Source organism: Centroberyx gerrardi, chromosome 16 (assembly GCF_048128805.1).
Source record: "Centroberyx gerrardi isolate f3 chromosome 16, fCenGer3.hap1.cur.20231027, whole genome shotgun sequence".
Lineage (NCBI taxonomy): Eukaryota > Metazoa > Chordata > Actinopteri > Beryciformes > Berycidae > Centroberyx > Centroberyx gerrardi.
The window spans coordinates 17,137,054-17,159,304 of record NC_136012.1 but is presented as its reverse complement, the minus strand read 5'-3'; the positions used below and the strand labels follow the sequence as shown (position 1 = coordinate 17,159,304).

The 22,251-nt window shown below is 40.5% G+C and overlaps 3 protein-coding genes and 1 non-coding gene across 5 annotated transcripts; 3 read left to right on the top strand and 1 right to left on the bottom strand.

Annotated features, from left to right (window-relative positions):
• Positions 1-432: 432 nt before the first annotated feature.
• Positions 433-7,347, top strand: hprt1 (hypoxanthine phosphoribosyltransferase 1). Its single transcript, XM_071923855.2, has 9 exons — positions 433-627; positions 3,372-3,478; positions 3,992-4,175; positions 4,617-4,682; positions 5,348-5,365; positions 5,459-5,541; positions 5,767-5,813; positions 6,021-6,097; positions 6,281-7,347. Exons 1-9 carry the CDS (start codon positions 601-603, stop codon positions 6,326-6,328), a joined length of 657 nt encoding a protein of 218 aa, XP_071779956.1. The 5' UTR covers positions 433-600; the 3' UTR covers positions 6,329-7,347.
• Positions 7,348-8,406: 1,059 nt separating this feature from the next.
• Positions 8,407-15,889, top strand: pabir2 (PABIR family member 2). Its single transcript, XM_071923900.2, has 10 exons — positions 8,407-9,494; positions 9,620-9,698; positions 9,797-9,850; positions 10,336-10,379; positions 10,498-10,552; positions 10,894-10,995; positions 11,125-11,210; positions 12,203-12,267; positions 13,111-13,207; positions 13,932-15,889. The coding sequence occupies exons 1-10, from the start codon at positions 9,370-9,372 to the stop codon at positions 14,065-14,067; spliced, it is 843 nt and encodes a 280-aa protein (XP_071780001.1). The 5' UTR covers positions 8,407-9,369; the 3' UTR covers positions 14,068-15,889.
• On the top strand, positions 10,654-10,805 carry LOC139930698 (small nucleolar RNA U109). The gene has a single exon (XR_011785479.1). It is a non-coding gene; the product is annotated as a small nucleolar RNA U109 (small nucleolar RNA).
• Positions 15,890-16,328: 439 nt separating the features above from the next.
• Positions 16,329-20,652, bottom strand: mospd1 (motile sperm domain containing 1). 2 transcript variants are annotated; one of them, XM_071923903.2, is made up of 6 exons: positions 20,555-20,652; positions 19,539-19,814; positions 19,360-19,435; positions 18,756-18,988; positions 17,323-17,484; positions 16,329-17,141 (listed from the first exon to the last, which is right to left on the bottom strand). In XM_071923903.2, the coding sequence occupies exons 2-6, from the start codon at positions 19,690-19,692 to the stop codon at positions 17,110-17,112; spliced, it is 657 nt and encodes a 218-aa protein (XP_071780004.1). In that variant the 5' UTR covers positions 19,693-19,814; positions 20,555-20,652; the 3' UTR covers positions 16,329-17,109. The 2 variants fall into 2 exon arrangements, with proteins under 2 accessions (XP_071780004.1, XP_071780003.1); XM_071923902.2 differs by having other exon boundaries at positions 19,539-19,834; positions 20,555-20,644.
• Between the last annotated feature and the right edge of the window lie 1,599 nt (positions 20,653-22,251).

Genomic DNA, 22,251 nt, shown 5'->3' with positions numbered 1-22,251 from the left:
ATGACAAAATGTAGATGTCATCAAAGATAAACATTGTCCATCCACAGCATATAGCATTGTGAAAGGCAAAATGCATTTATCTATATTGCCCTACAAAGGTAAACAGCAGTAACTTTTTTTTTCTTTTTCCAAAGGTCAAATATCAGGACTCAAGTTTCAAAACAAACAAAAAATAGATAGGTGCTACTAAACCATATATATTATCCACTAATGTTCCAAGAACACTTGTGTCCAGACAGGAGATAATGAAGATGAAGATAATGAAGCATTTTTCCTCAGTTTCACTCTCTTGTCCTTTAGCTATGCAGGGCCGCATGGCAGACTTTGAGCTCTCGGGTTTTGGTTTTCTCCCAGAAGGGGGCGGGGCTAAGACATTTCCTGTTCATTCGATTTGCCCGCCGTCTGCTGCGTCATGATGTACACAACAGCTACTGTAGAGCCGCAGCACGGAAAAGAAAGGAAGGACACCCTCGGTAGCAACGAAGCTAGCTGCCTCCATGTGTCTGCTGTCACAAGGCTGAAGTCTGTGAGGATTTTTGTGTCTTTTATCTTGGCTGAAGCCTGCGGTACATCAAGGTGAACAGAGGTGACGATACGGACATGGCGACATCCAGCCCCTGTGTTGTGGTAAGGTCCCCCAACTGCCAAAATTAAGTAACGGCGACTGGTTTTGGGAGAATGTGGCCATAGGTTGCCTAGGCTATATATACACACACACACACACACACACACACACACACTGTACATGGGCGCCATTGCATCAGCAAAACGCAAAAAAAAATGTGTGAATTACTCACCGATAGGCCTACATTTTCACCTTGATAGCATGTTTTCCGTAGATACTGCAGTTTTAGCGCGGCCTGCGGCTATGATAAAGACAGTCACACACACGCGCTGTCCACGCATGGCACATGTGACGTTAGAGCTTCATTCACATAAGGCTGGACACATTAAAAACATTTGTATTTGTGCTGTAATTGACAACAGGTTACACAGGCAACACGAAATGCATGAACTCTATATGTAGGTGTGTGTGTAGTTGGTATTTACAAATAACAGCAGAACTTGTAGGACAGAAAGATTCCGATGCAAAAAAATTGGTGTAAAAATCTAATTGAATAGGAACAACATGTTTATAATAATTATTCTAAATCCACTGTGGAAACATGTCCATTATCCATACAAATGTGTACAATTATGAATGTAACGTTACTGACATCCTGCAATATCCTCTTGGTATAGAGGGCAGTGGCAGATTTCCTCTATCAGGACAAAAAAAATCTATCTATCTATAGGAGTAAGACTGTTCCTTACAAAATACACAGTTTGAATTTTGACCTTTTTTTTATAAGTTATTTAACCTTTTAACTAGGAGCAAGAAACAGTATAGAATGTAGCCTATACCACTTTTCTTAGAAGCGTGAATGGCTGTATTATTGTTTCTGGGAAGCGAAGAAAAGCAAATTGTGCCTTCTGGCAAGTCAAGAAGATAGCCTATAGCGAATTTCATTATCCTAGGGAATGGCATCGAAGATTATTGAGAGTTCTCTTGGTGCCATAAGCAATTTTAAATTAAAGAGTCCTGTGTTATACAGTTGACTCTACAGAGGGATATCTTGTCACTTCTATAAGAACAAGACTTGATGTTGTATATCTTTTGTTCCAACTTAAATATTTGTGTGTCCAAGTTTAACCGGAATGTCATCAGCATTGTAGGTGCAGAGCAGAATAAACGAGGAGGAGATTATGTAATGGGGTATGTAATTCCAGACTGATATCTGGAACTGCAAGTTAGTATGATAAACTGATAATCTTAATTTGCTCCCATGCTTGGATGAGAAAGTGAAAATTATCAGATCAAGAATTAAATCAAAAGGTTAAATTAGTTTGCAGGAAAATCATTTGTGACATTTCTCCTTATCTTGACCCCAGTGCAGTAGGTACTTTATTTCAGTTTGGGTCAATGCCCACTGCATTCTGTATGTCTGTAGCTGAGCAGCCTGTGATACGGCCTCTGAGCTGGAGGAGGTAAATAAATAACCAGTGTCCTATTTTCCATGACATTTCCAGCAGACGATTTGGAAGACAGCGTTTTGCTATTATTTAGTCTTGCCAACAGACTGGCAGACACACTCGCTGACACAGATAACAAGGCCAGCTGAATGTACGTTTTGCTTAAAGGGCGCTCAGAAAATCAGCGGCACATCTTGTCTTCTATGTCAGATTTGGAGAGAGAAAGCAGAATTACCTGTGCAGTGTGATGTTGCCAAACCTGGACATTGTTTGCACCAAGTTCAAAGTTGTTTGAGGCTCGCGCAGCACCCCCCCCCCCCCTTAATGTTTGTTACACAGCACTGACATTTTCCCTCAGCCTAGTACATCAGGGTGTTCTTCGTGTGTTAGATTATCAGATTATCATCCAAGTTTTTTGAAGTCACTAACGGGTGGCGAGTCTGTGAGCGCCAGAGGAATAGACACACCTTCGGATCACGTGTCCCTGAGGACATCTGCTCACTATCAACCGTTAGTTTTTGGGAATAAAGGGCGTAGCCCAAACAGATGGACTTGCTTTCATTTGGGTGGGCATAAGGAGGGAAATGTTTTATTCTAATTCAGTAGAGCCACATATGAGGTCATGCATCTTGCTTCACTGGCCACTGGGTTGCAATGTGAACATCTAATGGCCTACTGCTCTGTGTTGTAAATACTGCAAGTCTGCCTGTGGTCACTCACCTCAACCCCTCAGCACCTCAAGCTCAGGACTAGCTTCCCAACTATCACATGACGCCAGTTATGTCTCCGGGTTCAAGTGCCGGGCAATTTGTCCCTGAGCTGGAAATTTGATTTTACGAAATATAACAAATACTGAAAACATTGTATAGAGTTAGGCATAGTTTGGAATTCCTGGGAAGACGTCGTGTCTGTTTAGCCTCCAAGACCTTGGCATTAGGACAGAAGGTCCAGTTATATTTTTCGGTAGCGGCAGAGGGAAGGATTCAGTGCCGTCTTAATGATGATTGGAATGGAGCGATTTCTCTTTCAGAGAAACTCAGGTCAATATTGACCCCTCCTTACAACCGTCTTGATTTATAGTTGAGTGGAGGTTCCACTTGCTAGAACTGCTAGACTGTACTTAATTGTCCAGCCTTGTCCTCAAAGTGTGTGTTTTGTGGCAAAAAGTCTGTTTCAACAGTGAAACCACAGTAAGTTGGGGAGTGGTTGGGAAAGTAAACCACCGTCCATCCCCTCCCCTCTTCTTTACTGCCCTGCATCAAATGATTGCCTCATGTCCCGTGTTGGGTAATACCCCCGAGATTTTTTTAACCCCTTTGTGTCATTTTCTGAGTTTGTGATCTGTCTGTTTATTTCAGATCAGTGATGAGGAGCAGGGGTACGACCTGGACCTTTTCTGCATACCAAAGCACTATGCTGCTGACCTGGAGAGGGTCTACATCCCACATGGACTCATCTTGGACAGGTGGGTTGCTACATTTGTTATGGCTTACAATGGCAATTTCTATCAAAGGCAGAATCCAGGATGCGAGTGTAGCGCCAAATCTGACTCCAATATCACCCCACTGTTGGCTTTCTTCGTTTATTTCATTGACTTGAAGACATTGTTCCCTCTCAAATTGCTTCCCTGTGTTCTTGATACAAGAATTGACAAACATGAATTTTAAATGCCTTTTGAAGTTACAGTTGGACTATTTTGATTTCTTTTTTCTATCCCAGATTTTGGCTTTAACCCTTCATGCAATAAACAAGTGCAAACTGAATCGAAGAAAACCAATTACATCTCATTCATGTCAAGGAAATGATTCTAGTTATTTTAAAACTCATTTTCGAAAGCCAGCTCTCCTATTATTATAGCTGGGAGTGCTTAAAAATGGCAGCTATGCCTGCTGATCCAAACAGAGAAGGGAAATGGGAACTAATGCTGACTGTAGCAGAAAACTGAGCTGACCGTCTCTCTCTCCCCCACGTGACGCAGGACAGAGAGACTGGCCAGGGAGATCATGAAGGACATGGGTGGGCACCACATCGTGGCCCTCTGTGTGCTCAAAGGGGGCTACAAGTTCTTTGCAGACCTGCTGGACTACATCAAGGCCCTCAACAGGAACAGCGACCGCTCGATCCCAATGACAGTGGACTTCATTCGCCTTAAGAGCTACTGTGTAATCTTTTTCTTTTTTTTATGCTCTTTATTGTTTCCTTAAAAACACTACAATATGCACAAGAGAAGCAGAGTCATTCAAAGAGTCAACAAAAGTTACAAAAACCGTTAAATAAATAAAATGTGCTGTGTAATCTTTTTTTCTGTCTGTATTCAGGTTTTCAGTATCACCCTTAATGAGTTGATGGCCATTTGTTTTCATCATAGCATGGCTTTCTGTATGTGTCATTGCTTTAGTTAATCACAGACCTCAACTTCCTTTTGCAGCATACCTGCTTTTGTACGTCATGATTCATGTTATATATTGCATAAATGTACATAATTAATATTATATAATACAATAATTACCTTAATGGATTTGTGTCATTTTTGTGCATGGATGCATTTTCTGCACTCTTGCAACAAATGGAATGATGTGACCTGTGCTGTTTCTTGTTCACAGAATGACCAGTCGACAGGTGAAATCAAAGTAATCGGCGGGGACGACCTGTCTACACTGACAGGGAAGGTGAGCAGCACCATCATCTAAAACGATAATCTGATTATTTTGCTAGATATTGTGATCATGAATATTAATAATGATTATCAGTCCCAATGATTTGAGGAATAATTTTTTTACTGCACTTTTTGCATCTTATTATCTAGATATCTTATCATTTTCACTATTTTCGACTTAGGCATTTTAATTGAAATGTTTACATATATTCACTGATTATTAATTGTGGAAACTGAAACTGTTGTGTATGATTATGCAGCACTAGCAGTGAGCCCAGTTCTTCACGGGGCGATTTAGACAAACCTCTACCTTGGATAGTCTTTCTCACAAGTGTGGTCACATGGGTCCCTGCAGGGCGAGGAAACACAAATCCATTTCGCTACCAATTATACATGGCATGAAGTATTTGGCAGAAATCCCTTCCATGTCTCACCCCCTACCACTCTCACTACGGCTCCCACGGTTTCTCACTAAGAACTTTCTCACTGACGCAATAATATCAAAGGTTTTCCCATACTGTTGTGTAAGAGGCCGTGGCCGCAGAGACACAGATAGCTGAGGGTCACCGGAGAGCATTCATGTTCACATTCCTAATGGGGTCAATTACATATTAAGATGAAATGTGTTCAGTCCATTATTTGCACTAAAGTAAAGCCTTTTCTTTTCTTTTCACACAGAATGTCCTGATTGTGGAGGTATGCTTTGAATTATTATTATTTTTCTCTCTCTATTGAACTTTTGCCGTTCCACTGCTGCTAATGTGAGTTTCTCTTGCGTTGTGTTTCCAGGATATTATCGACACAGGGAAGACAATGAAGACGTTACTGCAACTTCTCAAACAGTACAATCCTAAAATGGTTAAAGTAGCAAGGTAATTTAATCCCTTCACAACTACCTTTTGCAATTCCAAGATACCTTTGTTATGGCACCATAAGGAATCATGATGTGTGTATGTGTAAATGTGTATGTGTAAATGTGTTGCATAACCATAAATTGCAGTGGATTGAAAGGCCGCCTCAGACAGCCATGCTTCTTATCAGCTACTCTAGCAGCTATGCAGTCATGTGATCATCATCATCTTGGTTTCTGTCCTCAGTTTGTTGGTGAAGAGAACACCGAGGAGCGTTGGCTACAGACCAGACTGTGAGTTTAGCACAGCAATAAATATGATTAGTAGACTATGGTTGGTTAATTTAAAATCAGTAGATCATGTGTTATATTTCATGTTTTATATTTGTGCCACAAAATATCCTTTTGAATGAGGCTTTACATACCTTCATATTGGTGTTGTTTACTGTTACAAAGAGGACTCATTTATTTATCTATTCTTTATTTACTTATTTATTTCAGTTGTAGGATTCGAGGTCCCTGACAAGTTTGTGGTGGGATATGCGCTAGACTACAACGAGTACTTCAGAGATCTAAATGTAAGTATTCGAGATAAATGAGGAAACATAATGAGTGAAAGCCTGTTTGATGATCAGTAGTGGCAGTTTGTTCCTGTGTTTTATTGTTAGGTACAACAAGACCAAGACCCTCGAAACAAATATGAACCAAAAATTCTTGACCTTCAGTGCACTTAATGTCTTTGTTCCCTTTCTGTTTTTCAGCATATCTGCGTCATTAGTGAAACAGGGAAGGAGAAGTACAAGGCATGAAGAGCACTTCATTACTATTGTTAATTGTTGTTGGTTATTTCCTTTGATTCTTGCAGTTCATTTTATATTTGATTTCTTTATATTTGTGTCATGAAAATATATTCAGCTGAGTGCAGCTCATGTCACATGTGGATTTTATGCTCAGGGTCCCTGAGGATACACTGATATATAGTGATAATCCTGATATTTGCATTAGAGTCTATGAATAATGTCATTCAACTTTTGAGAAATTTGATTGCCTTTGATAGAGCCATGCCTGTGTGAAACAGCATGGAGCCCAACTTTGCCTGAAATTAGTGTAATGCATCTATGCCTCCTCACTGATTAATATCCAATATGTTTTTTTTAATTTATTCAGAGCAAATGCTGCTAGCTTGAAGTAGAATATCACATCTTATGCTACTTCAATATTTCGACAACCTCCTATTTTATAAAATATTGCTTTAATCTTAATAAGTTTTATTTGGAAAGAACTGTTTTATTGGCACTCTTAAAGAGGATGTTTAGTTTTCAATAAGTCTGCATGTGTAGTTAGGGACAACTATGTCACTTTAAAGCAACGTGTATTAACGTATGTTAACATATGTTGCTGTTAAGATATGTTGTGTAGAAAGGTAACACAAAAAGTAACACAAATGTAGGCTGTCCCAAACTATACACATAGATGTATTGAAAATGAAATATCCTTTATTTACAAGTGTAGAAAGTAAAGAAATCTTTGTCTTGAACAGGAGTTGGTGTCCATGCATTACATTTCATTTTATGATATAGAGAACATAGATCCTTTTTATGGTGAAAAATATGTATAGTTTGCAGCTGTGCAAATGTTACATTGTTAACTTAATTGAAGTGAAAGGTTATTGAATCAGACGTTTGAAGTAATTTACCATCAACTACATTTCATAAATGTTTTTATCTTTACTATATAATTGAGTCTCATCCTATGGTGCCATCATTGTAAACCAATTCCAACTGCAGTTTGCAATATCAGCCATTAAATGTTCACACCCCTCCTGTGACCAATGGATTTTCCTACAAAGGTCTATAGTAAAGGTCTGTAACACTGTCCATTGTCCAATGGATGGTGCAAATGGAGAGTGAGTGAAGGGCTTCCCTCAAAGTGTATTAATTGGGATTTGTATGTGATCATGTCAGAGAGCCAATAAAACTCCTAGCTTTCTAGGAAAGACAGCTGCTGTGGCAAAAGGCTGTAGTAGTTCAGCTTGATAAAGAAGGACAACAGAAGGACTCAGTGTGTTTAACCAATGTTGGTGTCATGTGAGCATGACCTCCAGGCTCCCTGGCCCTACAGTAGGTCACTGATTAGGGCCAAAGAAAAGGCATGTTGTCTACTGCACCAACACTAACAGAGAGCCAGCAAGAGGCTGCACAGAAACATGCAATCCAACTGCCTGGGGGAATTTAATACCTCCTGGAAACGAAACTGACTGATGGCCAGTTTCGTTTTGGTATAAATTATAGTTGTAAAGCTTTTTCGCAGTGGAATCCATTCCCTGTATGTCCAGTCATAATTTTAACTCATTTGTGATTGATCCCTGTACTTTGTGACTTTGTAAAGATGATAGGCCTATCTGAACTACACAGCTCCATAGGATTGTTTGCAAACTGTTAAGTTTGCAACTAGCAAACATGACTTGTTATTCGTGTGGATCAAAATAGGGACTATAACAACAACAAGTCTTGGGTCTATTAAATACTGAATAGTGAAAATATAAACTGCCAGCAAAAGTAAATCGTCCTAGTTCCTACCCTACCTAGCTATCTTCTAGCCTCCCAGATTTAACTGCACGGAATGCCCTCTGGCGGGCAAAGTTGTTTCGTGAAGACTCTAGGTCAAAAACAGAAGTAATTACATTTTCATTTTTGTTGTAGCTATGAAGTATAAGCTACAAAGTATGGTTAGGCGTTTTTATTTTTTACCACTGACATGGAAAGGTAGGATGGGTGTTATATACACAGGTTTGTCCAGAATGAAGCCATAGTAACAAAACGGATACAGTTCATCCTGTGCACGCCGGCAAATGAAGCTATTTCATTGGACAGTTCTGCTAACGTTCAACTGAAAGGGGCGTGAAGCTGTTAGCTAGCGTTAGCTAGCCGCAGTGTGATCATCTGTGATCCTACTCATTTTCGGCGGCGCCAAGCAGAAACGACAAACTAAATTGTTTGTAGATCGTGCAATATTCACACCAGGCACGGTGTAGTTAAACTATATGAGCCGTGGTAGCTATCAGGCTGATGGACGGGGACATTTAGTTAGTTGGTGACCCGGCCTCTGGACATGGCATTGTGGCTACGTTAACGCTAACTTCGCTAACCTATCCGGCTAGGTAGCTAGCTAGCTGGGTAGTTGGCTCTAGCTGGAATCGACTAGCTAGCGAATAGCACAACATTAGCTAGCTAGCTACGTTGTATTAGCCAACAGATTGACTAACGTTATCATTAGCTAATAGCGACATCGTTAGATTAACGTCACCTACGTTAGACTTACGAGGACAATCAGTTGTAAACGTACTGGCTGGTCAATTTGGCTAAGTTCATACGTTAGTATGCAAGTGTAGTTTAGTAGCGTCTAGTCTTCAGCCTCTGCTGCTTTGCACCCGCAGACTAACGGGTCGTTAGCTAGCAGTTACCGGGCATTGTGCGGTATGTAGCCAAGGCATGCTAACCACCATCAGGAGTTCTTAACTGGTCATAACGTTATAGGCAACGTTAGCACAGGCCAGTTCTGGCTGACTACACAGCTGTGATATTAGCGAGCTAGTAATGTTTGATAGTTAAGTTACGTTAACGTTGGAATTAAACAGACGAAAGGGCCTTGTAGATTGGTGTGAGTGAAGTGCGTTAGCTAGTTAGCCTGTCTCACGTCAGCTCAGTTATCTGTTTGATTGATAAACGATATTTGAAAACATGTAAAGTTACGATAGTTAATTGGACTGCCTAGCTAGCTAGCAACATTGAGTTGGTTAGCCGGCTGAATTAGTTTGATGAGTTAGTGGTAGGCAGCGGTAGCTAGCAAGATGAACAACCCAGGAGTCATGCCACAAGAAAAGATGGAGCTGGATCTGGAAATTCCATCTTCGCTAGTTCAGACCGATGGACACTTGAGAAGATCCAACAGTGCACCCATGATAAATGGCTTAAGGTTTTACTGCTTGACTTGGTTACAATAAGAGTTAACTGCAACACGTTTAATTCCATAGATTTCTTAACTTCTGTAGCTAGAAGCAATTGACTAAGAAGGTTGGGGGTCTGAATTTGTCATTGCAGTGATAATTCCCAAGTGTTCCAGAGAGAAGTTCTGCGCAGCAGGAGAAATAGCACTACAGTTGTCAACAGGCCCAATATGGTACTAAATTTCATCACATGCATATATTCACTTCAGTAACAGTCTTTAAATTATTCAGTGTTCAGCATTCTCCTTTCCATACACATGCTTCTTTACAGGTCCCTTCGTCACCTATTCGAGTCCCCAGCACCAGACTTCATCAGATAAAACAAGTAAGAAAAACTGTACTGTTATCGGCATACCAGTGATAGACCATGTTTAGGAATGTTTCATGATGATGATCAGCATGTCAGACCACTGTCCCCCTCTCAAGCCATAGGGAGTGATGGTGACTGGGAAACATGCTAGAGTCACAGTCTTTGGAGTTAACAGGGCCATCGATCTCACAGAGTTGATCAATTGGTAGTATCAGACTCCAACAATGCAAATGGTTACTCTACATTGTCTACCAGCTGAATTGTATTTCCTGATCATATGTTAAGCATAAACCTGACAAGTTTAGTTTTTAACATCTAATTAGGTTGTACCTTGAGTCAAAGTCATGTCGTGACCACAATGACATGGTGAGACTGAAGAATGTTTAAAGAGTGTCAATGTAATGGAACTGCTTTTTAAGAAAGCGTGCAATTTAGAAAAGAAAAACTAACTTGGTAAACCTGTGCTTCAAAAAAAGTTTGCTTTGTGTGTACTCCTGCAGGAAGAGGGCGTAGACGTGATGAACAGAGAGACTGCTCACGAGCGGTAAGTAACGGTTATGTATGAATGGGCGGAGTGTTTGGATGAGTGGGTGAAGGGATTTGTTTTTGAATCACAATTGCTTTGTAGTGACAAAAATCAACCGTACTCCTCTGCATCACAGGGAGGTTCAAGCAGCCATGCAGATGAGCCAGTCCTGGGAAGAAAGCCTCAGCCTGGTAAAGAATGATTCTTCCATTACAGTATGTCCAGCCCCATAAGCAGTTGATATATTGCACTGCTGTGGATCCTTGGAAGTCAGCTCTCCTGTGCCTTCATGCTGCATGTTTTGGCCCATGGCCGTTGTTGGCCACACTCTCTATTTCTGGAGTGTGGACAAATACAAACATGCTAGATTAAAACACTTGGAGTTAACAGGGCCACCAGTCTCTCAAGGACAGACTGAGTCGGTAGTATAATACTCCAACATTTGCTCCATTTTTTTTATCAGTACATGCTACCATAGGGATACAACAGATGAAGTGGACATCCATGTTTTGATAATTGTGTGTTCTTGCAGAGTGACAATGATTTGGAGAAGTCAGCATCATCGTCTCCAAAGCGCATCGACTTTGTGCCTGTGTCTCCTGCCCCATCACCAACCAGAGGGATTGGAAAGAAGGTATATCCGTTGGATCTTTGGAGACACTGCAGTTTTTGCGTTGATGTTTTGATGGTAAAGCTGATAATGTATCTTTGTCTTCATTATGGTCCATGCTGATCGTCTTTTATTTCCCTTTCGTATGAGCAGCAGTGTTTCTCCCCTTCACTACAAATCCTTGTGAGCAGCAATGGCCTAACACCCAGTCCGATACCGAGCCCAACACGGCGCTTCAGGTGAGCACCTGGTCTTTGATTAATAGCTATAGTTACTAACAACCTAATAATCTGCCAGTTTTACTTAACTCTTGTTCTAAATAAAATTCTATGTTAAAAACCTCTCAGTTCTCTACTGAACTACAGTAGCACAGCTGGCCCCAAATTTCACCCAGGTTGAATGAACCGGGTTTCCCTTTGTCAGTCTGTTCAGTGGGAAAATAAGAAAATGTCTGCGCAGTTTAAGTTTATTTATTGCATTATCTATTTCAGATAAACACGTAAAGTTAAATAGTTTGAAGGCCCTCACAGAGAGGGATCTCCCTTCCACGACGGTCAGGCGTGCAGTGGGTGCTGTGAGTGATCATGGGTATAGAGGCTTGGGTACAGAGGTGTGAACTGTTTCACCCTAACTTGATTTTGGATCTTGACGATCACAGCACTGTGGCAGCTGCACCCTGGTAAAAACACTTTATTGAACTGTGTTGCATAATCATTCAATCTGCTATCCCCACTGCTGTTTGTTTTGGCCATACAAATGCAACACGGCAGTGGAACAGCTTTCATTGATTTCAAAGGAAGCGTTCCCTCGATACCTGGCAATGCCTGAGGCCCGATGGCTGCAGCGAAGCTTGGGTTATTTTCTTGTGCATATAAATAGGTGAAAGCATTTTGTAGCACTCTAGCAGGGCAACAGAAGAGGAACGTAGAGGAATTTCAGTGCTTTAAAATATTACTTACAGTTTTACCATTACATTACAGGTTTAATCCAATACAGCAATCTTGCTGCTTTTCACTCAGTCCAGTTTGATATGTAAACAGTTACTACTCCTCTAGCATCTTCTTGAGTCTGGACACCATATATGGTACTGCTATAGACTGTAGAGTGTATTGTTTTTTCTTTCATCCAACTTGGATTGAAAAAACTCTCCATAGCTACATCCAACACATTGATACTGGCTGCATTTCAAAATACATTTGTTTGGCAACATGTGGTTTTCTGTGTTCTTCAGCCGGCGGAGTCAAAGCCCAATCAACTGCATCAGAGCCAGCATACTTGGGCCAATAAAACGCAAAGGTGGGGTACCTAACATGCCTTCAAAATCCTATATACTAAGTGCTTTTAGAATAATTACGCTCAGTTCATCTAAAGGAATATTTTCACTTAAGCCACGGTGAATTGCTGAAATTCCACCAAGGCAAGAGCCACTTCATTTAAGAAAAGCAGTGAACTTTAATCCTATCAAGACGTCATATTCAGAATAAAGGTTGTAAAAGGTACACCTCCAGGCAATGCTGAAAATACTGGGACAGTGATGTGAAATGGCTTCTTTTTGCTTTATGCAAAGCTTAACTATTGGTTGAAATTAAAATAAATTTAAAGACATTTCATGTCAATATTTCTGTTAGAACTGTGTGCTGAACGGGGCCCATGAACATCACTTGGCTCGATTAATTTCTTTTGAGGCACCCTTTCAAGCCTGAAAGGATAATTCAGGTTATTTTCAACCTGGGCCTTATTTTCCTAGTTCCTATAAAGCCAAGACCCTCAAAAGAAAATGTTAGAATCTAGTAGTGCAGATGGGTCACAAACAGCATGCTGCTATTTGCACAAAAGGGAGATGCAACTGAAATTTACTTTTTTAAGTTACTTAATTCGCTTTAAAAGATTTGCTTCAGCACTTGTGCTCATTGGATGTCAGGGGCTAAGCACAAAAACAGTTTTTTCAAAAATTATTCCACAAATCAACAAAATGGACATAGCCAGTATTTGAGTCTGTGCTTTCATAGATTAACTAAGACAACAAAAAGAACCGATTTCACTCAACTGTCCCTCGACGTTCACCACAGACGTCATGTATTGCAAAAGATTTCTGGGGGTTGGATATTTTTTTAATGGCAGGTTTCCTTTACTCTGCAGGGGAGATGGAAACTGAGAGCCAACCCAAGAGGCTCTTTCAGGGTACGACCACCATGCTGTCCTCCGACGTCTCCCACCTATCAGATCTCAGTTCCTGGTAAGACTTCATGGAGAAATTAAATTTGTCGGATAAACAGGCCAAAACCACCCTGTTTGGTCTGTGGCACTCCTGCCAACATGATAGTTCAGTCACATGTGGTCGAGCGTCATCAAGCAACCACATTGTGGATGGAAGTGCTAAAGTTGGTGAGATTTGTGGCTAATTTCACATAATTACTTATTCAGATTAAGGTAAAGCAAAGAAAGGGAATGCTGATATTTAGGCAATGGGCAGTTTTGCAGAAAATTTATTGAATAATTTGAACTGGAAAGCTTTGGAAATTGGAGTCGTTGGAGTTGTCGATCCATTGTCCTTTTACATGCTGTGAAAAGTCTTCAGTCTAAGTCAAGTGTCGTTTTACATTTTTGGTACATCACATAATTTATCATGGATTTGTGAGATGAGTTGGAACACTACACTATAATATGACTAAACAACCCCAGAAATGTCTTCAGCTGCATGTTAAAGTAATTCATGTTTTAAATGTAGTACTTGCGTTTAGGATCTTTGTCAACCATATTATTCTGCAGTGCTATGAAGTGACACAGGATAAATGATTTAACTCTAGTTCTCCAGGAGGAAATACTTTACTAATTGGAATCAAATGTGAGGTTTTTGTGAGCTGAGTCCTCCAGAGTGACGCTACACACTGTAATGCACCAGATGATTGCTGCCCCATTATCACCGTCTGCAGTCTCGGCTGAACTTGGCTCTCTCTCAGTCACTCCCCAGATTTGCTGGATGGCAGCCTCAGCAGCGTGAGCTCCTCCACCGGCTCCCCAGGCAAGATGGAGGGAGTGTCGCCCTCCTCCAGCAACTCGCCCTTCGCTTCCCTCCAGGATCTGTCCCCAAAGTGAACATGGGACTGCAAGAGACACTAAAAGAGGACAAAGATTGGCGCAAAAAGCCTCTCTCTCTTTCTCTCTCTCTCTCTCTCTCTCCAGAGAATGAGTTTCCTTCTCAGACCCTCCGCCTCTCCATCACCTAGATTTACTTAAAGTGGAACTTCCATGTTTGCTTTTGAAAGGCTGTTTTCATGGCCGCGTTTCGGAGGGTCTAGCTGTGTCTGAATTAAAGGAAACGAAAGCCATGGACGTGTTCTTTGTATGTAGAGGTAAGCCTGGTAAAACGGGGGATGACTGAAGACACTATGAGCACCAGCTGCTAGTTGTGGATCTTTTATGGTGCTTAGCCCCATAGTGATATTGTGTTTATATGTATGACTATCCTGCAAATGTATCGCACCAGTTCCCTTCACTGGAGAGAGACATTGAGCACTGGACAAAAAAATGACTATTTGGATGTGTAGAATACCCTGTTTTGTGCTGGAAAACTTCTGTCCACAGGCCTTTGTATGTACACAGTCTGCAGGTTTTGTATGAAAGGATTTAACTTATTGTTTTCCTGCTTTATTGTTTGTAAGTATGTACATATTAACCATGTCAAATATCATACATAGTTTTAAGTTTGTGATTGGCTGTGAGGTGAATGTGGGCACAGGGCTTCAACAGCGAACATTTTCTTTATAAAGGAGCAGATAAGAGAGAAAAAAAGCAACTACTTTGCAACATGGTGATTTCCTCACTGTTTTACTGTAAAAGAAGTTACGTTTTCAGTAGATTTTCAGAATATTTTTATGGTATAGGCTGTTATCTGTGGTGAAATTTTCTACTTTCGGCACTTGCGCCAGCCCTTCTCTGACTTGCTGCAACTTGAATTGCCCAATCTGGGCAATCATCTCACCTAGCAGATAATCATGGGCAGAATGAGACGATGGTCACCACTGTTGGGGTTGCAACACTAAAGGCTACTCTGAATCCTGTGTCAGGACTTTATTGCAATTGCAGATATGCAGAGTATAGTTGATTCAGTTTTCTTCCTCAGATGCCCTCTGGCACAATGTTTTTGTTTATGGAAAAAAGAAACATTTATTATAAAAAATGGATGGTGATAGACTTCTATCCCCGGTAAAAGTTACTATTTGTGTTGTTCTTCACACCAAATGGACTGACTGCTGGAGCATGCAACAAAGCAAAATGGTGCCATTACATTTGTGAAGAGGCTGCTGTTTCTGCTGTGGTCACATTTGTAAGAGCTTCTGCCGCAGGAGAGTCATCTTGTAATGTTTCAGCTGTATGTTCGCCTTATGCAGGGAAGAACTAAAAAACTACACTTGTGTTATTTTCCAGACGTACAGTGTATAGAAATGAAGCCTATACTGTGCTTTTGCACCCAATTTCAGTTTAGACAGTTGTCGCCAGTGTTACGTTAGTACATGTCTGAAGCCCTTCAGCCTTTCATCTTTATGTAAAAGCAAGGAAGTGATTGTAAATCATTGTGTGCCCTTTTTTTTTTTTTTTTTTTTTTCAAACCGTGGGGTTGCAGTTCATATTCTGAATGTCTTTTTCCTTTATACAAACAAGATAAAAAAGAAAAGGCAATCAGCTTGCCCTGCTGTCAACATTGGTGGTATTTTTTCCACTTTTTTTTGTTTTTGGTCATCTTTCTAAGAGTGTCCAGGGCATGAGTTCGGCAAATGATGGACTGAAGTTGTACAGTGTCTGTAATGGAAAGGCTATAATCCTCTGAGTTGGTTAACATCTTGCCTATGCTTGTGTCCTTTGTGATTGCTATCATATCAAAACACCTGGACTAAATAAATTATTTCTTTATTACTTCTATGTATTTTCTTTTTTTAAATACCATGATATATATCTGCTTTATACATGAACATTTGTGCAAGACGAATTCTACACTAGAAAGTACAGATGGTCAGTATTGCCAAGGGGGTTTTTCTTGCAAAGAGAAAGCACAAAAGCACACATTATACACATTCAAAATGTTCAACAACAGAACCACATTAGGATATGTCATCACTAAAACTAGTTTACTCATTGAAAGCCAAGTGTTATGAGAGCAGTGGTAAATCTTTTTGTGATTAGTTGTCAAAGCTGGCAACATCAAGCCCCCAGGACTGTTTATTTTCAACCATGATTGGTGGTTTGCCAAGTTGCATATTTTTTATTTGAAACATGTAAAAGAAATCAATCAAGATATCTTATATCTTTTAGAGTGCGGATTTCCCTTTTTTTTTATCCTCCTGACCACACATGCAAGATTATAGGAAATAATGACCAGATTGGATCTATAGACAGTATGCCAGACAGATGTGTTGAGACTTTATTGAACGTTTGATGGAGCATCGATATAGTACAACAAATAAACCATTGTCTTTCATAAGAAGATATTTCCTTTGGTGACATGTAAAAGTGTATCATATTGCTGCTGGAAAAATAAAACTCATTCAGATAGGTATCCACACATGCAAATAACTGCATTTAGTCCTCAGAGCCTACACTATCTAAAAAAAATGCTTTAATTAGACATCAATATAATGGTGGTTACAGGTGAAGACCATAACAAAATTTTAATGGCTTTATGTACACATGTATCATGTTTGCGTGTAACTTCATTCGCACTCAAGTTAACCATGTTCTGTTACATAATGGCATTGTAAATACAGACAGACACAGGGAATATGAGGCCGGACATTTTGAATTCAATGCCCTCATATTTCTTCACAAGCCCTTCTCAGAGTCCCGAATGAGGACAGAACCTCTGAGAATACCTCTCCTTTGTCTCCGTTGTTTGCATCAGTTCAGTATTGTGTCAATTTATGTATTAACACAATCAAGTATATATTTATATATATTTGAAAACAGTTATGCTAAAATGTATGTTTCAGGGGAGGGGGTGAACTGGCTCCACACCCCACTCCCCTACTGTCAAACTCTACCCATTGACGCGTATTACAGCCTTGGGTGGGTGAATGTTCTCTTCGTCTTTTGAATCCCTTTCTCCTCCCCTCTCTCTCTCTCTCTCTCTCAGCTCACAGCACTTCATGTGCGTAGGATGACCATTGTAAGAAGACCTAGAATATAACAGAACCAAAATTGGAAATTGGAAGCTTCAGCACTCATTCAACATGATTTCATAAAAATATAATCAGAGTAGTTCATATATAAAAGGGATTTTTAATCTATCATAGAAATTCTGTCCCAACTCATTGCCAAAGTTTGCGCGAGTCTCTCATGTATCATCTTCTTACTCACCGAGAACGTAAGCAGCTACAAGTTTCTTGTTAACACTTAAGTGGAGGTAGACAGGCACAGTAGATTCTTGCTCCCCCAGGGTCGGGAGCATCAGGGCAGCCATACACACCAGGCCAAGCAGCACCGTCAGCAGACTGGGCCCTCCGGACACAGGCCGGCTCTCTGTCAGTCACACACAAGGAACTGTTGTTAGATGTGGCACACGGAATAGCCAATCGGTGTTTTCTTTTGTGGCTTTACACATTTTATGGAAGAGCAAGTTCAGATCTATAAAATCTTCTATCTTGCATTTACATCTGAGGAAAGGGAGGAAGCTACAGCTTGATCAATGTTGCTGTTGTGAAAAAAAAATGTTTTGAAAAAAATTAATTTAAAAAAATAGGGTTAAATAGGGTTTGTGACCTCTCAATGAATCTCTTATGGTGGCTATATATTTAGAATACCAGAAAGTGTCTGCTGTTGATGGTATTAGAGTATTGCTACACTTCTGTAGTTACTGATTATTTTGTTAATATGCTGTATTTGTAAATGTAGCTGTAACATATAAATAAATAGATAAAATAATAAGAAAATGTAATTTGAATGCAGTGGGGGTTTGACCTGTCCTCAGAATGACAGACTGACAAGCATTACCAGAGCAACTGTTTTCCTACTGCTTAGAGTGCATGAAAATATTTGTTGTATTTTATACAATAACGATCAAGTCATCTGATTATGAGAACAATAAGCAGACAAACATAGTATCAGCAAAGAACATATATACACATATCCAGTCTCGCTGCAGGGTCGAGTGTGAATCAGAACAAGATGGTTAAAACCTGGACATTATCAGTGGGCTTACCATATCTGTGACCTAAAGAATGACTGTAATGGAAGGAAGGAAGACATGACTTTCTAGCTACACCACATTCTCTCTCTCTCTATACATTTGCTTCTGGTGAAAAGCAGAAAAGGCCTGTGTCAGTGCAGATATCACCATAGCTATACTTGGTATAACTGGAATGATGTTCCAGTCTGTCTTGCACAATCACCAAAACATTTGTTTTGGAGATGCCATTCATTCATGAGCTGCAGTTTTTATCACTTAAAGCACGGCTAAAAGAAGATCCCAAACTGTTCCTTGATGTCAGTCATAAAAAAAAAGAGTACATAATTGGATTATTTATTACTGAGCTGCCATCACACAACAGTATATCATCAAAGAGTATTATAAATTATGAAACCCTCAATACCCAAAATGTTTTCAGTCTGTGGGGCCAAAACTTATCTGCCTCAACATATGTCTACTTATTCTGTAATGTGGTATGCTCAACCAGATACTATATGGTACACGGTTCCCAAATTCATGACTTGATGAGTATTTGGCGCCATCTAGTGACAACAGAGGCACACTCCTTTAAGTAATTTCTCAACACAAAAGGCCTCCTTCCTACCTGTCTGGAACGCAGTCTGCTCAAAAAACACGCTGTCTGCGAGCTGCTCTTTGATTCTGCGTTCCTCCTCTTGAGGCCGGGGATTAGGTGGCTCCTGTGTGGCCGAGGGACGCAATGTGGCCGTCACCTCTTTGCGACCCAGAGCTTTCCGCTGGCTCTGCTCCGACACCTGCAGCCGGAACTTGTCATACACCCCATAGTGGCACGGCCGCACATCTCTGTGTCGGATTACTCTGAGCAGACATAGGTAGAAAGTTTCATAGACAGCTTGTTTATAGATACGCTGTCACAGTAGCGACAAATTAACCCTAACCCAATAAACAACACAACATGCTATAATAATATGGAAATAAGAGTGGTGTAATAGCTCCATGTGAACAATCACCTGACCTACTGACAATATATGACACAGCAATCACAATAGATGGCGTTCCCCATCCTACAAGTTAACATTTGGCACAGTAAGCAGTAAACAATAAAAACATGGATAGGAAACCACAGAGAACAACAGCTTCATAAATAAGCCATCTGGCTCATATATCGCTGTAACAATACAATAAAGAGATGGGGGAAAAAAAGAGTCCTGTATGCAAAGATAACTCACATGTCAACACAACACTGTGGCTTGACAGCTCCAGTAGCATCCACCACGGTGTACTTGTTTGGCGCTGTGCACAGCACTGACAAAGGGAAAAAACACTGATTATACTGACTAATTAAAGACTATATTGCTCACAGGGAAACAAAAACAATGTAGATTGTGTTTTAGCTGTGCCCACTGACCTTTAAACTTGAGGGCGAACTCATACGGGTTGTAGAGGGTGAGCACCTGCTTGTGAGATGTCTGCTCATCTGCGTAGAAGACAAGCTCAGTGGGGAACACGAACACGGGAAGGCTTCCTTCCACTAGCTCAGGCTGTCGACTCTGCTGCTGCATTGGCTCCAGCTGAGCTCTTCCCCTTCCCGTCCACGGTCTAGCTGGGCCCCCCTTCTCTCTCCAGAAGCTCTCAAGCTGCGGAAACTCCCTCAGGTGGAAATGGCACTTCCCGCTCTCAGCTCCTTAGGGCCATGACATGACACTGTAATAAATAAAAACCAGATAAACGCAGAAGGGCTTGAGCCATCATCTGCCTCTGGGTGTGTGTGTGTGGGGGGACTCCTTAGATCTCCAAGCCAAGAATCGAACAGGGCCGAGTAACTTAGTTCAAAAAGGCAAACATGTGTAAAGTGAACTCCACGTGGCTGGTCACGTGTGCATGTGTTTACTTGGATACTCGGAGAACCAGACTCGTGGTGTCGCAACACTTTTGTTCTCCGAATACAGAGATAACTGACGGTGACTTAATGATATGAGTAGTAACATTAATTAATTATGCAAGCAACTAGCTAACGTTACATCAACGTGTCAAAGCTAGCATTAAACGTCACCATTAAATTGCAGTGTAACTGTAGTAGACAGTTTAATTAAAATGTTATTAGATGACATCGTTATGCGACTAAGTTGGTTATAAGTTTGTTAACTGGAGTGAACATTAACGTAATTTATATCAGAGCTACATCGCTTAACGTTACTGGCCCCCGGTTATTTCTCCCTGTCTCCGACACACAGACAACAGAAAGGTAACGTTACACTGTAATGCTAACGTTGGATAATAGAGCGTCTACGTTAGCTAACGTTAGCTGGCTAGGAAAACCCAGCTGGTAGTCACTTATCGTTGGTTGCAAGCATTGTCATCATTAAAAAATACAATACAGTGTTGATATACCGCCAGAATAAAGAGAGAGTGAAAGGCATTTACCTTGTTATTGTCAATACACGGGTTTATCTAGCGATATCACAAGTGTTTTGCTGATCCCACCCTGTTTTGTTTCTCTCTCGCTTTTTTCTTTGTCAATAATATACCGCAGATCGCGCGGTGCATGCTGGGATACCGGAGGGCGAAGGAATTCTGCCAGAGTAAGTTCATGACGTCAATTAAAATGGACGCCAAGATGTACTTTGATAAACAGGGATGTAGCGGAGGGTAAACCCCCGCAAATTAATTTATCCACCTTTTTATTGGTGTTATAGTCTGCCCACCTTTATAGGCAGACATTAATGTTCATGACCGAAATTCGTAGTATACATCATACCAAGTAAAACCCATATAAATTATGCAAAGATTGTGTCTTTTAAGGAAAAAGGCATAAATTAATGCATTTCTGAAAATATAATAAATTTTGAAGTGCATGTACCTTACGATGATCACCGACTGGATATCATATAGTTCACTCACCTTTTATTTACCCCTGCATCACAGATGATAATAAACAAATCAACAGCCCTGCTGCAGAACTACAATAATCTGAGTGAATATGATTTCCTCAACCGCTACATTACAAAGACCTTGGCTCTGCGTGTTAGGCTACTTTACTCCTCTGTCTGAAAAATCGTTCATTTTAGCCCAACCTGTGAAACAAACAAATTAAAACGAGAATCAAGTCCAACTTTAAAGAGTGAGTTTTCTGTTAATATTGTAGCATATGCATGTATAAAACTATAAACAGACCATATTCCTGTAGTGTCGCTACATCTAGTGTGTCTGTAGTGACTTTATAGTGACCTTATCGTACTTTATGGTCATTTTTTAAAATCTCTTATGTTATAGGCCTAATATTGTTATATTATTCGCATAAGAACTTATAGTTTTGCTAGTAAGTAGCATTTTACAATGTATTACAGGATTACTATGGTTGTTTTTCGTTAGGGATAGGCCTGCAGGGCTGTTGTCCTACCGCCAATCGGTCTTGCACGGCTGCAAGAACAGATAGAGGGCGGCTGCAAAGGCCAGTCAAGTGGGAAAATGAAGTGGCAAGGAAAAATACACATTGAGATTCCCAACGTCCATAAACCAACACTCACGCCTGTCATTTCGGCGGTGTAGGAGTCTCAAAGGAGCATCAGGACTGTATGAAAAGGACATTGAGCGCGATCTGTTCTCCACCATAGCGCTATTATAATTCCCAACCCCCCACTGATCATCGCAAGACTGTACAAGAGATGCTGCCTTCAAGTGCTGTCGGATGTAACAATATTACAAGCGCGCATAAACAACCGCACAAACTGGTAAATACCACTGAGAAAGTGGGACATTTGTGATACACGAGTTGCCGAGATGTGCCGTTTAGCCTGGGGAAACCCACTGAAGTATTGTATTATTTATATTTACATATTATTAGGAAGCCTTATCCACAACTGGTAAAGTGGTACAGTGATGTGTTCCACTATGTGTAATTATTACTAATGTTCTATTTTCACTCTGTAACCTTTAGTTATAATACATTTTTGTTTTTAATAACTTAATTAAAATATCAATTAGGCCTACATGCTTGATGTGTATTTTCTCCTCTTTATTCTGCCACCGCAGCACAAAGTAGCCTCCCTGTGAAAATTGATTTCAATACGTTCGTTACCAGGGCTATTTTGTTATTATTTTCGATCATAAACTGACAAGTT

What these genes read in the sequence shown, in the direction of transcription:
- pabir2 (XM_071923900.2), top strand. Translation starts at nt 9,370, where the DNA reads ATGAACAACCCAGGAGTCATGCCACAAGAAAAGATGGAGCTGGATCTG. An exon ending in CCCATGATAAATGGCTTAAG is followed by an intron (nt 9,495 to 9,619) that starts GTTTTACTGCTT and finishes TTGTCATTGCAG; the next exon opens with TGATAATTCCCAAGTGTTCC. An exon ending in AGCCCAACACGGCGCTTCAG is followed by an intron (nt 11,211 to 12,202) that starts GTGAGCACCTGG and finishes TGTGTTCTTCAG; the next exon opens with CCGGCGGAGTCAAAGCCCAA.
- mospd1 (XM_071923903.2), bottom strand. Translation starts at nt 19,692, where the DNA reads ATGCAGCAGCAGAGTCGACAGCCTGAGCTAGTGGAAGGAAGCCTTCCC. An exon ending in GCAGACTGCGTTCCAGACAG is followed by an intron (nt 17,485 to 18,755) that starts GTAGGAAGGAGG and finishes TGTGACTGACAG; the next exon opens with AGAGCCGGCCTGTGTCCGGA. An exon ending in TGTAGCTGCTTACGTTCTCG is followed by an intron (nt 17,142 to 17,322) that starts GTGAGTAAGAAG and finishes GTTATATTCTAG; the next exon opens with GTCTTCTTACAATGGTCATC.
- hprt1 (XM_071923855.2), top strand. Translation starts at nt 601, where the DNA reads ATGGCGACATCCAGCCCCTGTGTTGTG. An exon ending in CATGGACTCATCTTGGACAG is followed by an intron (nt 3,479 to 3,991) that starts GTGGGTTGCTAC and finishes CACGTGACGCAG; the next exon opens with GACAGAGAGACTGGCCAGGG. An exon ending in TTCGCCTTAAGAGCTACTGT is followed by an intron (nt 4,176 to 4,616) that starts GTAATCTTTTTC and finishes TCTTGTTCACAG; the next exon opens with AATGACCAGTCGACAGGTGA.